Raw genomic sequence first — 12,370 nt, 5'->3', positions numbered from 1 at the left:
GTGGCCGGGAGCGGCCACTGCACTCCAGTCTGGGTGACAGAGTGAGACTCCAACTCAAAAAAAATAAAAATAAAAATAAATAAAAGGGGCTTACAGTTGTGGACACATATCTGTTATAACACAGAAGTGTCTCTCCCAAGGACCTGAGAACTATTCCTTTCTAATATAATTACCCGGAAGGTTAGGACTCTGCCTTCCAGTCTCTCTGGGAAGGTAGAATCCTAACTTCCATATCTGCCAACTCACAACACATCTAGCCTGATAGCATTTACACAGACCAACTCTTTGTAATTTCTCACTTCTCTGACTCTGCTAAGCCCCTGCTCACCACTCTTCTTCATGAACTCTTTTAAATGGCCAAATCACCTCTGCACAAATCGAAATGGAGTTCAGCTCTTTTCCTGATGGTCAGCTCTTTCCCTGATGGTCAGTTGCTGAGTAAAATCTGTTTTCACTGCTTTAACTAATGTCCACTGTTTCTATTTGATTCCCCCAAGCCCAGTCCATGTGTCAGCCACTCTGATGATTTCCTTCGTTCTTACCAGCTATTTCCCTTGTTTTGGAGCCTAGATTGGATCATGCTTTGAATAGATCCCTGATCCAAAACTTCAGGGTCACTACTCATCTGACTTAAAGTGATACTGATGCTTTTTGGGCGCTAAAGCTATCTCTATCAGGCCCAGAGATTTGGACCCCATCCCAGATCCCAGATCAGTGTGACAGAGGTACTGGTTGCCTACTTACTATCTTTCTCCCCTTTATTCTTAACAAGAATACCTTAGAGGCAAAAATGCATTTAGCTAAAAAACAAAAAACAAAAAACCCTACATTTTCCCAGCATCCCTTGCAGATAGAATGGCTATTGAGATAGAAGGCAGAGAGCATTATGTAGCGCTTCTGTGAAGTTCTTTAAAGAAAACCAATTTTGCTGGCTGGTCCCTTTTAACCACTTTTTCTTCATCCTTCTGTGAAGATCAACCTTATAGCTAGGCTTATTGCTCCAGCCTTGCTTCTAGGAGTTCCAGATTTCTTACCCTTTTTTAAAAACCAGAATTAACAAAATGGAAATACTTTCCTAAGAGTAATATTTTTATATTGAAAACTCTCACATTTTGCTATGAAAGTTTGGTTTTGAGTCTATCCTCTAATTTTTATACTGAATCATAACACATTTTGCACAATAAAACTCTCCAATTACTTTTGCATCAGTGTAAGTGAATTTGAACTACAGGAGTTTTTGAAGTGTTGTTGATGTTGGCAAGAGTTCTTGAAAGAAGACTAGATTATGGCTGTTAAAACCAGAAAAGTTTTTGGAGACCATGAAAGACTCCTTTTACGGATAAATGTTCTGACACAGAAAAGTAAAAGAATTTGTCCAAGGTAAAAAAAAATGGCAGTCAAATTTCAAACTCAAGTCTCTAGGTCTGTTTCTTTTCTTCCAAGATCTGAGTCACAGCAGAGACTGCAAGGTAGTTGGACATATGGAGAAGTTATTTGTCCTTTAGAAGAGAAGTGTTTGAATGGTTCTAGTAGATTCCCATAAGGTAACCAAGATCGACCAGTTGGTTCAAATTCACTTCCAAGTTCTAGAGACTGACGCCAGGACTGTGGAAATGTTGTGCTCAGGTAGACTGAGCATCACAAACATTCAATTTTATGCTTGTCTGGTTGTTTGGGGGTAACCCTTAGTTATTGAAAGGAATTAGGTGGAGGACTTAGATTTAGTAATAACTGGTGGAGTGCCTGCTCTCTTGAGAATGGAGACATGTGGAGGATTCTGAAACGCTGCCATCTTCTGGTCTTTTGGAAACACTAAAAAATACATTTTAGCCCTGGAACAAGTATTAAAATTATTTCAGAATAAAGGAAACTCTAGGTAAGGAAATAAAAGAAAGAAAGAGAATGTTTTGAACTCTTTTGTTTCTCCCAATATAAAGGCCTGAAGATAACTCAAATACCAAATGCAAGTTCTGCTCTACTGGGCTAAACCCATTAAAACAAACTTTAACTTCGACTGTCAGAGCACCATGAAACAGTGAATTTTGGCTTTTGAATTGGCTCACTTTACTTTTTCAAATTTATATGCTATTCCTTTTTTTATACCTAAATCACAAACATTATAGAAGAACTTCTATTATTCAGGAAACTTGTTTCTGTTAGATCTCATTTTCTTTTCCTGAATTATTTTGAATGAACACTTTTTTCAATTAACAGGTTATTCTAAATTCTTATATATAATAATTTAGTTATATCAAGAAGTCATTATCTTAGATAACCCAAAAGGCCACAAATAAATGGCATTTACCAATTAGCTAAATGTTTCTCTGTGGTGTTACACACTGTTATGTAAGAGGGGTGAGGTGGGCATGTTTTTCAAATCTTTTTTTTTTTACAGTTTTAAAACAAAGTTTCTTAGAGAAAGAAGAGAGAAAAGAAAGGGAGATATGCTAGAGCTGGCATGGGCAAGAGAAACCGCACTATTTTCAAGTCTTTTACCTAAAATTGCTTTTAATTTCAACATCTGCTCAGAATTCCCATTGTCTTATAAGAGATGGTATCCATCTCTGCTTATAATCTTCATTTGGTCAAAGACCTATTTTCTGTTACTATTTCATAAATAATTTTTGTAGCTTTAACTAGCACTTAGCATTCAGCTTAAAGTCACTTTTCTTCAGAATATTTTTCAAGCCTTACAAATCCAGGCTCACTCACAATAGATACTGCTGCACATAATAACTTTTTGTCTTTGTTCTTTAAATTCTTTGAAGCTGGCCATTGCCTTACTAGACTCTGGTGTGGCCATGTGCTCTTTGAGCTATGGCTATTGCCATGCTTCCTAACTTTGGCCCCCTCCCCTACCTTAGGGAGGTGAATCTCCTTTTTCTCTCTAGTTTGCTTTTTAAGTAAACTATATTTTGTAATCTTAAAAAATTTTCCTTGATGGTATCTCCTCTCGTGGAGGAATGCAATCCCTTGTTTCCACTTGCTTTCCTGCATGTATGCATGTGCATGTTGTGTGCCTGCATATTAATACAAATATGCACATGTATATGTATGAATGTTTTGATTGTTTCCTTTGAGTGTGTGTTTCTGGCTCCTTGGATCCAAATAAAGAGAAATGCACTTGACATCTGGTAAAACCCTATACTGTAATCCACTGTAACAGGTGTATCAATTTGATATAAAAGTCCTCTTTTTTTGTGTGTATGGCTGCAAATTATAAGAGGAGAGAAGGCAAAGGCAAATATGAGACAAGGTATTAGAAATCATGGGATGGTGGCCCTCACAGTCATTCAAACTTCTGCTTGTTTAAAATCTGTACTATAATCTTCTCTTGGTCCAAGACCTATTTTGTCTAAGAATGGCCATTGTGCATAATGGACCACAAAACCTCTCTATTTTCTGCAGAAGTACTGATATGCCATAGTGTCCAATCATGAGGAACATCTATTTCCAGCAGCCAAATCTCTCCACAAAGCTGGGGTTGCTCAGGCCCAAGTCCATCTCTTGACATGTGGCTGGAGAAATAGAAAGAATTCTGGTCTACACTTAGGGTCACCTCTGGAATTGGCCCAGATGTAATCTTCTGTCCCTGTTCTAAACAATGTCCTTACCTTTCATCTGGTTCTTGGTTCCTGTGCCTGTTTTCCTATCACTGACTCTTACCCTTCCCAGTCTGTCTTCCTGCCCAAAGCTGCAATCCTTCAAACTGCTAATATGCTCCAGGTACCAGATGTTCACTTGCTCTTTCAATCCCCAGAGCAATGCTCCTACGAATCCATAAGGACACCCCCAATACCTTACAAACCTCCACCCTCTCTCACACTAATGGTCTTACTGTGCTGAGCTATTGGCACTTGAATGCCATGGTTTGCCTGATGGATTAGATGCCCTACTGGCACCTGTAGTTAGGCCCACACGTTAGCTGCTCTTGACCCTGGCAACTCCTTTGTCTGTACTGACTTGTCATAGGTACCCTATCAAATAACCTCATTAGGCAGGACATCTTTTCAGTTTGTGCCATGGGAGGCTATGTTAATCTTTGTTTTTTCACTTGTGATCACATCACTGACTAAATGGTTGTCTAATTGAGTACCAAGATACAGATGTTGTCATAGATACCTGATTATAATATTAAGGGATAAATTAAGTGATAGTGCTTCCCAAAGACAATTTGGTGCAACAGACTTCTAGTTTCTTAGTCTGTGGATACATGTGTGTTATTTCTCTTCTTAATGCAGTCAATAAATGATTTATATCGTTTTAAGGAGTGGTGCAATAAACAGAAACCAGATAGTATCTTATGGAATAAATATCTGCAGAATTTACACTAAAATGTATGACATTGGATATATCTAGAATGGCCATTGTGCATAATGGACCACAACACCTCTCTATTTCTTCTGGAGTTTTAAACATAATTTTGTTATTTTTAACAAAATGTAAGGTAAAGATGACTTAATTTTTGTATATCTTTGTAAAACTTGTCTTAAAATATAAATTAGAAAAATAATTCTTTTTTAAGAATATGTATTCTATAGTAGACCAACAACCTGGTTTTTATATGGAAAGTGGAGTACCTAATTCTAGGATTTAATATTTTTTCCCATACAGTCTCTCTTTCATCCCTCTAACATTTTTCCTATATGAACGATGTAATCAAGTAAATGTTTACTTCCTTAGACTTGAGTTTTTCAACCTTGACACTATTGACACTTCAAGCCAAATAATTCTTTGTCTTGGTGGCTGTTCTGTATATTTTATAATGGTTAGCAGCATACCTGGCCTCTACCCACTTGTTGCCAGTAGCAACCACTCCCTCCCAGTTGTAACAACTAAAATTGCCTCCAAACATTGCCAAATGTCACCTGGGAGGGTGGGGAGTGGGAAATTATCCCCATTTAAAAACCATTGCCTTAAAGCATTGACAATCCTTCAAAAAATAATGATGATGATGATGATGATGGTAACGGTAATAATGATGATCCTACTATTCTACAGGATTTGAACTGAGGTCTTTTGGTACTCCAGAAGGACCCCAGCTATACATTATCCTTTATTCTTTTCTTCACTGAAGGTAACATTTTAGGTACATTCCTGGAAGTGTGATCTCAGTGCCTAAACGAAACTCCCTTACTAATTCAACCTTCGTAATGGTTCATTTAAAAACATTCCAAATGCCTGGGAGTCTTGCAACTTGAAAAAATAATGTGGTAAATTATTTAATCTTTCATGTAATCATTTTCTTTGTTTATGTTACATTTATGTCAATCTCTGTATGTTGAAAGGCCAAGTAGTAATTTGCTTGTCTTTCAAATAATCACTTTCTAACATTAGTACTATACTTACATAGATTTAGATATTACAAATTTGGATACTTCTTTTCCTGGAGTACATTGTCTAAGAATTTAATGTTACCAAAATTTGAATTTGAATTTGGACTTACCACTTAGTAGTTAGGAGACTTTGAGGAAATTATTTAAACTCTCTCAGTTATAGTTTCTAATCTATAAGAGCGGATCTGGCACATATTAGAAACCCAATAAATATTTATGGAATGAATGAAAAAGAAGGTTAAATGACAGAATGTAAAGTGGCTAGCGTAGGCACTCACTCAATTTGTGGAATTAAAAGAATGTGAAGGTAGCCAAACTGGCTAAACAGTAGATACTCAGTAAATCATAGTTCCTCTTCACTCTCTTTTTAAATAGCTGCAATTCTACAGTATATGTGCCAGCTCCTTCTACTCCAACTTTTAACTCACTATATGTGTAGTTGAGTGTGTGATGGTCTTAATTTTTTAATCAATGGCTATCTTTGAAGGCCTAGATCATTTCTCACTTTGAGAACCACTAAAAGGGGGCAGTAGAAAGACTCATTATATACTTGTTGAGTCATCAAGGGCTGAAGAAGTCTGGGTCATTTAGTTCTCAGTAACCCCAATGTCCACTTTAAACAGGCTCAGAAAAAGTAGACCCAAAGTCCTTCTATTTGACAGAAGCTCTAGATTCAAAATCTGAGCAATTATACTATAGTAACAAAAATCAGTGACAAGAGTAACACCCACACAATGAGCATTGCCTAGAGTTTTCCATGTGCTAAATGTCACAGTGGGCTGAGTGCTTTACAAGCTTCATCTTATTTAATCCTAAAACAATCCTGTGTCAGTGGTATGAATAGTCATCCTATTTTACAAAACAGGTTTGGAGAGATTAAGTTTGGAGAGATTAAGTCCATGGTTTGTGCGAGATTATACAGCTAAGTGAATTAAAGACACAGAATGTCTAAACTAGACTGAACTAGAGATGAGGTACAGATACATTAATGCTTACAACCATAGACATATGGATTTATTGTTCTATACCTCAGTTTTCCCTTCTGTAAAATGGGGATTAATGGTAAAATTTGCCTTCTTTGTGTCAAAGACTACTGATTGATTCTTATTTATCCAATTAAGAAGAAATGTATAAGACTATAGCATAAACCATAAGGCACTCTACAAATGTTATTCATTATTTAAAATAGAAAGGTTTCCCTGAGATCTTGCATCTAGAAAGGAAGGCTGAACACTATCACTGAGGTGTTTATCGTTGGCGCATTCTACTTCTGCAGAAGTAAACACTTACAGAACACAGCTCTCTCACTGTCGTGTCCTGAAGGACTTTCAAAGTCTTCATGAACTGGGCTTCTGGATGGTCAATATGTGAGTACAGGCAGTGCCTACAGACTGAGGGCACAGGGCCAGGGCTTTGTCTCTCTCTATGGCAGTGGGGATGGTGATGACAGCAGATACAGTAGTGGGAAGGTGCAGTGTGGTAGGTACCCGCTGGGTAAAAACTAGGGAAGCCTGTGTCTAGAGAGACAGATTTGGTGAGAGGATGGAGTCCAGGTGCCAACAAGTTCTTGTTACATGGAGCTGAACAGAAATGCCAGGGCCTGGGCTCACATACAGAAGTCTGAATGGAAGCATCATTGAACTGTCTTGCTTCTGTTCCCAGTCTTGGTCCTGTTGGGGTAACAGGGTCACAGATAGTACATTCTAAAGATGTTCCTCTAGCATCAGTCTCTGATGCCACAGTACTCTGGGCAGCTGGCAGCAGCTTGGAGGACATCTGGGTGGTCACAGACCGGGAGCTGCCAGCATTTGGAGGAAAGTTTTCTGTCTCAGTTTCCATTCTAGGTGATACTTGACCCAAAGCACTACACCTTGGCTTCACCTGGAGCCTGTCTCCAGGTAGTTTATGGAGGTTGGAAATGAACTTTTCAGATATTTGAACAAGGTCACCTGCATAGGGAATGACTTTATTGTGTTTGGGGACACACTGTGGTGAACTTTCTTGGACCAGGAAGGTGTTGTCAGTGTCAGGATGGAGTCTGCTGATCTCTTCATCTCTTGGGGCCTCAGGGTCAACAGGAAGGAGCTTGTCTTGAGCACAGTCACTTCCAAGTGACCTTTGAGACTCACAATGGTGGCTTTGCACATGTACTTTTCCAGCTCCCTCAGGCTTCAGAAATTTGTCCTTTGTTTCTGTGATGTGGGTTACCACAAATTCCAGTGGATGATCATATTTTGAAGTGACTGTGGCTCCGATGACCTCATCTTCAGTGTGAGGCATTGGCAGAAGCTGCTGCAGAGGACCATCTATTCTTGGGTGTTCTCCCTCACTGGTGGTCTTGGCAAAGGCCATATCTGGTATCAACAACTCTGGTAGCCCCTCCATGACCTCAAGCCGAGACTCTTCCTCTACTAGAGATGTTGAGGACTTTTCTTGCAAGACACTCCAGTCTTGGCTTGAAAACGATGTGCTCATCATACTCTTGGAATCGGACTCATCTGACTCTTGCTGACAGTCCTGGGATAATGCCGAGCTGTGGCTGTAGTCCCTTAGTAGTCTACCTCCATTCTCAACAGGGCTCTGATTGTTTGTCAAGAAAGGCATCTGTAGGAGAAACCAGGACAAAGGGAAACAAGTCAGGAAGTGGGGGGAGTGATAGATTTCAGAATCGTTTTCTTCTCATTACCATTGACTTAGGAGTTAGGAGGTAAGGGTTACAAACTCAGGTTATACATCAGTTTACTTCTTTACCTTGAACTTCCTCTCTATGGGCTCAGCTTCTTTCTTCAGAACAGAAATGCCAGAAATACCATTTTTCTTTTCCTTCAGAAATATCAAAAGAAAATACAAAAGGAGGGAAGGCTGAGCTTTCTAGCACCTTGTCCAATGTGACACTATTATACTCTGCCCCTTGAGTGCATGTGGTATGTGTCTTCTTAGCCTTTCCCACTGTGGCAGGCATTTTAAACTTATCCCTCTTTCTGAGTTAGGCATGAGTGAAGTTAGCGTAGCAGGTTGATGAGGCTGAAGTGGACCATGAGGGATGAGCAGTAGGGTCCTATTCCAACCTCTCCTACCTGGAGGGGCAGTGGTTCCAGTGGCTCCTCCAGGAACCCACTGCTGTCAGATTGACAGCTGTTTGCTCTGTCCACCCTGGCACCTGTGGAAGGAAGGAGGCCTTGAGGTTACTAAAGTGAAAACATGCTGCCAGCAGGACTGGAACCAAACCTTCTAGGTGCCTGGCCTGCTGCACATCCTCCATAAATACCCACTGTGTGGAAGTATAAGCAAATTAGGGAATTCCAGGGACCTCTTTTTTCTCAATTGTCAGAGAATTCACATAAAACTGTACTGCTGGTTTCCTGAGACAAGGTGTGAAACATAAAACAAAGGAAGGGGAACTAATACCTCTTAAAGCTGAATAGCAATACGGTTTTGAGATGAATCTTTATTAAAAGGAAGACAATCCAGAAGGAAACACATATGTTTTAAATACCACACTAACACAACAATAAAAGATCAACACTTTTATATATATGTGTGTGTGTGTATATGTATTCTTATTCTTTTTACTAAATGTTTGATAATACCACTTACTAGCTTCAGCTGGATCATTTATATAACTACAAGTCCATGTTCATGTTTTAGACTGATGCTCTTGATATGAGATGCTGGAACAGGCTGAGAAAAAAGCAATGTTATGTGTGGGGAGGCCATGGCTTTGTAAACAAGAGCATCTTGAAATTCTAACTCAACTTGTAGCTTCTAATGTAAATGTTAGACTATATATTGTGGGGTGGGGGAAATGGGTGGCTACCAGAGGGACACCCTGCTAAAAAATTAAATTATGGGATTTTTGTTCTCCTCTTGTTAGTACTGAGAAATGCTTTCAGCCCACCACAGTATAGGCTAGAATAGGAAATCTCTCAGGAGGGGCTTGGAACGTAGACTTCTTAGAATAAAAGGAGCAGAGAAGAAAACAGCCTTGTTTGTCTGGGGAAAAAAGACTGGGCATAGGTCTGGGAAGTAGGTTAAATAGAAAAAGCTGGTTGTTGAAGAAATAATTCATGGTAGCGCGCACCTGTAGTTCTGGCTACACGGAAGGCTGAGGTGGAAGGATTGCCGGAGCCCAGCAGGTGGAGGCTGCGGTGGCTGGGAGCGGCCACTGCACTCCAGTTTGAGCGACGGAGTGAGACTCCAACTCAAAAAAAAAAAAAAAAAAAAAAAAAGAAATAATGCCTGGATATCTGTTACCTAAGTAAGAAATAAATGGCTGGGTACAGTGGCTCAAGCCTGTAATCCCAGCACTTTGGGAGACTGAGGAGAGGGGATTGCCTGAGCCCATGGGTTTGAGAACAGCCTGGGCAACTTGGCAAGACCTCATCTCTACAAAAAATAAAAAAATTAGTTGGGCATGGTAGTGCGTGCCTGTAGTTCCAGTTCCTTGGAAGGCTGAGGTGGAAGAATCGCCTGAGCCCCACAAGTCAACGCTGGGGTAGCCATGAGCATACCACTGCACTCCAGCCTGGGCAATGGAGTGAGACTCCAACTCAAAAAAGAAAAAAGAAAAAGAAATAGATGATTTGCTCTTGTTCAAACATTTCACTGCTGAAGAAGAGTTCAAGGGTGTAGGGGGAGATCTTAGCCTCTGTTTAGCTCTTCTAGACCCAAACTTGAAGTACTGTTCCCCTTACAAGAGCAGCAGCGCCCATCTCTCCATGGGACTGGCTCCCACCAGTCAACTATCCATGTGTCTGAGCAAAGATGGCAAGTAGAGGTACAGTCCCAGAGGTGATCCACCCAGCCCAAACCCCAACTACCTCACCCTAAGGTCAAAGTCAAGAGAAAGACACTCGGTTTTGTAGAACTAAAACTACAAACCCCTTATTCTTTAATCCAGCCTGAAACAAAATTAAAAACTAAAAATCAGAAGACATGCAGTTTTAATAGCTGAATCCTAAAGATATTGAGAGACTCTGAGCAAAATTTTAGGAAAACAATGTCTTTACCAAGTCATTGCCTCTTGTCACATAGTTAAGGCTAAAATATGGAAAATATTTGCTAGTCGTAGACCTAAATGAGACTTCTGTTTCTGAAAACCCAGAGTAATAGGAGCTAGATTTTTCCTCCCACGTGAAACAACTTAAAAACTAGACAAGATATGTGAAAAAAATGGTTTTCAAGATAATAGACATCAGAGATTAAAGACAACAATCCCTGAGAGATGGGAACAAATGATGTGAACCCTGTGTTACCCAGCTTACTGCCTTGAGAGTACATAGGTGTTGGCACAAGAAGGGGGAACCCAGGCAGAGCCTGACTGACTCCTAAAGTTAAAGAAGTGGAGCTAGGAAGACTGAGCCAGCTAGAGTCTGCAGGACAGAGTAGGGGAGAGGAGGAAGGTGAACAGAGAGCACTCTAGACGGTCTATCTTTAGTATTCAGCTGAGCACTGACCAGCTCGTACATGTGAGAAAACACCCAAGACTGGGGAAATAACCATCAGAAAACCTCAGAGGAAACTAGTTACAACACACAACCAGGGTTTGAAATAGGGAATGTTCCCACCAGTCAGCCTGCAAAGCCTCATAAATCATAGGACACTAGGCAGTAGAGTGCTCAGAAGGGTCTTCCCTCAGGAGCAAGGATTCATTAGCCCTAGGAAGACCACTGCTCTAGTCCCACCTAACAAGTCTTAAAATCAAGACCTGAAATGATCAAACTGTTTCCCAGTAATTTAATTGTGTTGCAGACCTAAGCTCAAGACTATTTATAGAAGTACAGTAATATCTCACACCACCCAAATGTCTGCCATCTAATAAAAAATATTGGTGGGCTGGGCATGGTAGCTCAAGCCTGTAATCCCAGCGCTTTAGGAGACCAAGGCGAGAGGATTGCCTGAGCCCAGTAGGTCAAGGCTGTGGTGGCCATGAGTGAAACTCCGACTCAAAAAAAAAAAAAAAATATATATACACACACACACACACACACACACACACACATATTGGTTATGCAAAGAAGCAGGAAAATATCACCCAATGTCAGAAGAAAAATCAATCAATTGAAACCAATCTAGAACTGATGTATATGTTAGAATTATTACAAGGGCATTAAAACACTTATTATGACTATATTCCATTGTTCAAGAAGCTAGAGGAAAGTGAAATATGTTAAGTGACATATGCAAGATATTTAAAAATTTGGATTTCTAGAGATGAAAACCACAATGTCTCTGGTAAAATTTAGGCTGGATTGGATGAATTAACAGAAGATTAGAAATTACCAAAGAAAATATTAGTGCCATGAAGATACAGCCATAGAAGCTATGCCAAATGAAACACAGAAATTGAAAAAAGAGAATTTAAAAAGTTAAAAGTGCATCAGTGAGCTATGGAACAACTCCAAGTATCCTAAAATACTCCAAAGAGAAAACACCAAAGAGGAAGGGGGAACATTTGAATAAATATTTCAAAGAAACATTTGTTTCAAGAAGTCCAACAAACTCCACGCACCAAAAACATGAAGAAAACTACACTAAGACACATCAAAACCAAATTGTCCAGTACCAATGATTTTAAAAAAAAAAGTAAAATCATTCAGAGAAAAAAGAGCATTACATATAGAGTTAGCAAAGATAAGAATGGTAGATTTCTCATTGGGAATAAACCAAGAGAGAAGATAGTTGAGTAACATCTTTAGAGTACTGAAATTTAAAAAATCATGTGAGTATAAATTAAATATTATCTAAATCTTTTAAAAAGAAAATTGACTGTTAAAAAAAAATAAGCTTGCAGTGTGAAGTTTATAACAAAAGTCTAGAGGAATCTACAAAAAATAAATACCTGTTCTTATAAAATTGAGTAGCTCCTAGGGAAGAAGCTGCCTGAGAGATTTTCCTTTAAGTTTCATATGCAACTTTTATGGAGCCTTTAACCTGAGTAATAGAGTAATTGTTTACTTGTTGTCATAAGAAATAGTGTATACTCATTGTAAATATAGGAAATTTACTTGTGTACTATCTAACTTGTGTAATAT

General features: G+C 39.2%; 1 protein-coding gene across 1 annotated transcript in view; it reads right to left on the bottom strand.

The window, feature by feature from the left end:
• CCDC129 (coiled-coil domain containing 129) overlaps positions 1-8,487 on the bottom strand; it is a 14,752-nt gene extending 6,265 nt beyond the window's left edge. The window contains exons 1-2 of the mRNA XM_008054623.2: positions 8,414-8,487; positions 6,627-7,940 (exon numbers count right to left, since the gene is read on the bottom strand). Of these exons, the coding sequence (XP_008052814.2) occupies positions 6,627-7,940 (1,314 nt within the window). The 5' untranslated portion in view covers positions 8,414-8,487. The remainder of the gene's footprint in view (positions 1-6,626; positions 7,941-8,413) is intronic.
• Between the last annotated feature and the right edge of the window lie 3,883 nt (positions 8,488-12,370).

This window comes from Carlito syrichta, unplaced genomic scaffold (genome assembly GCF_000164805.1).
Source record: "Carlito syrichta isolate Samal-C Ts95f unplaced genomic scaffold, Tarsius_syrichta-2.0.1 Scaffold297238, whole genome shotgun sequence".
Classification (NCBI taxonomy): domain Eukaryota; kingdom Metazoa; phylum Chordata; class Mammalia; order Primates; family Tarsiidae; genus Carlito; species Carlito syrichta.
Note: the sequence above shows the minus strand (reverse complement) of the source record. Positions and strands in the feature narration are given on the sequence as shown.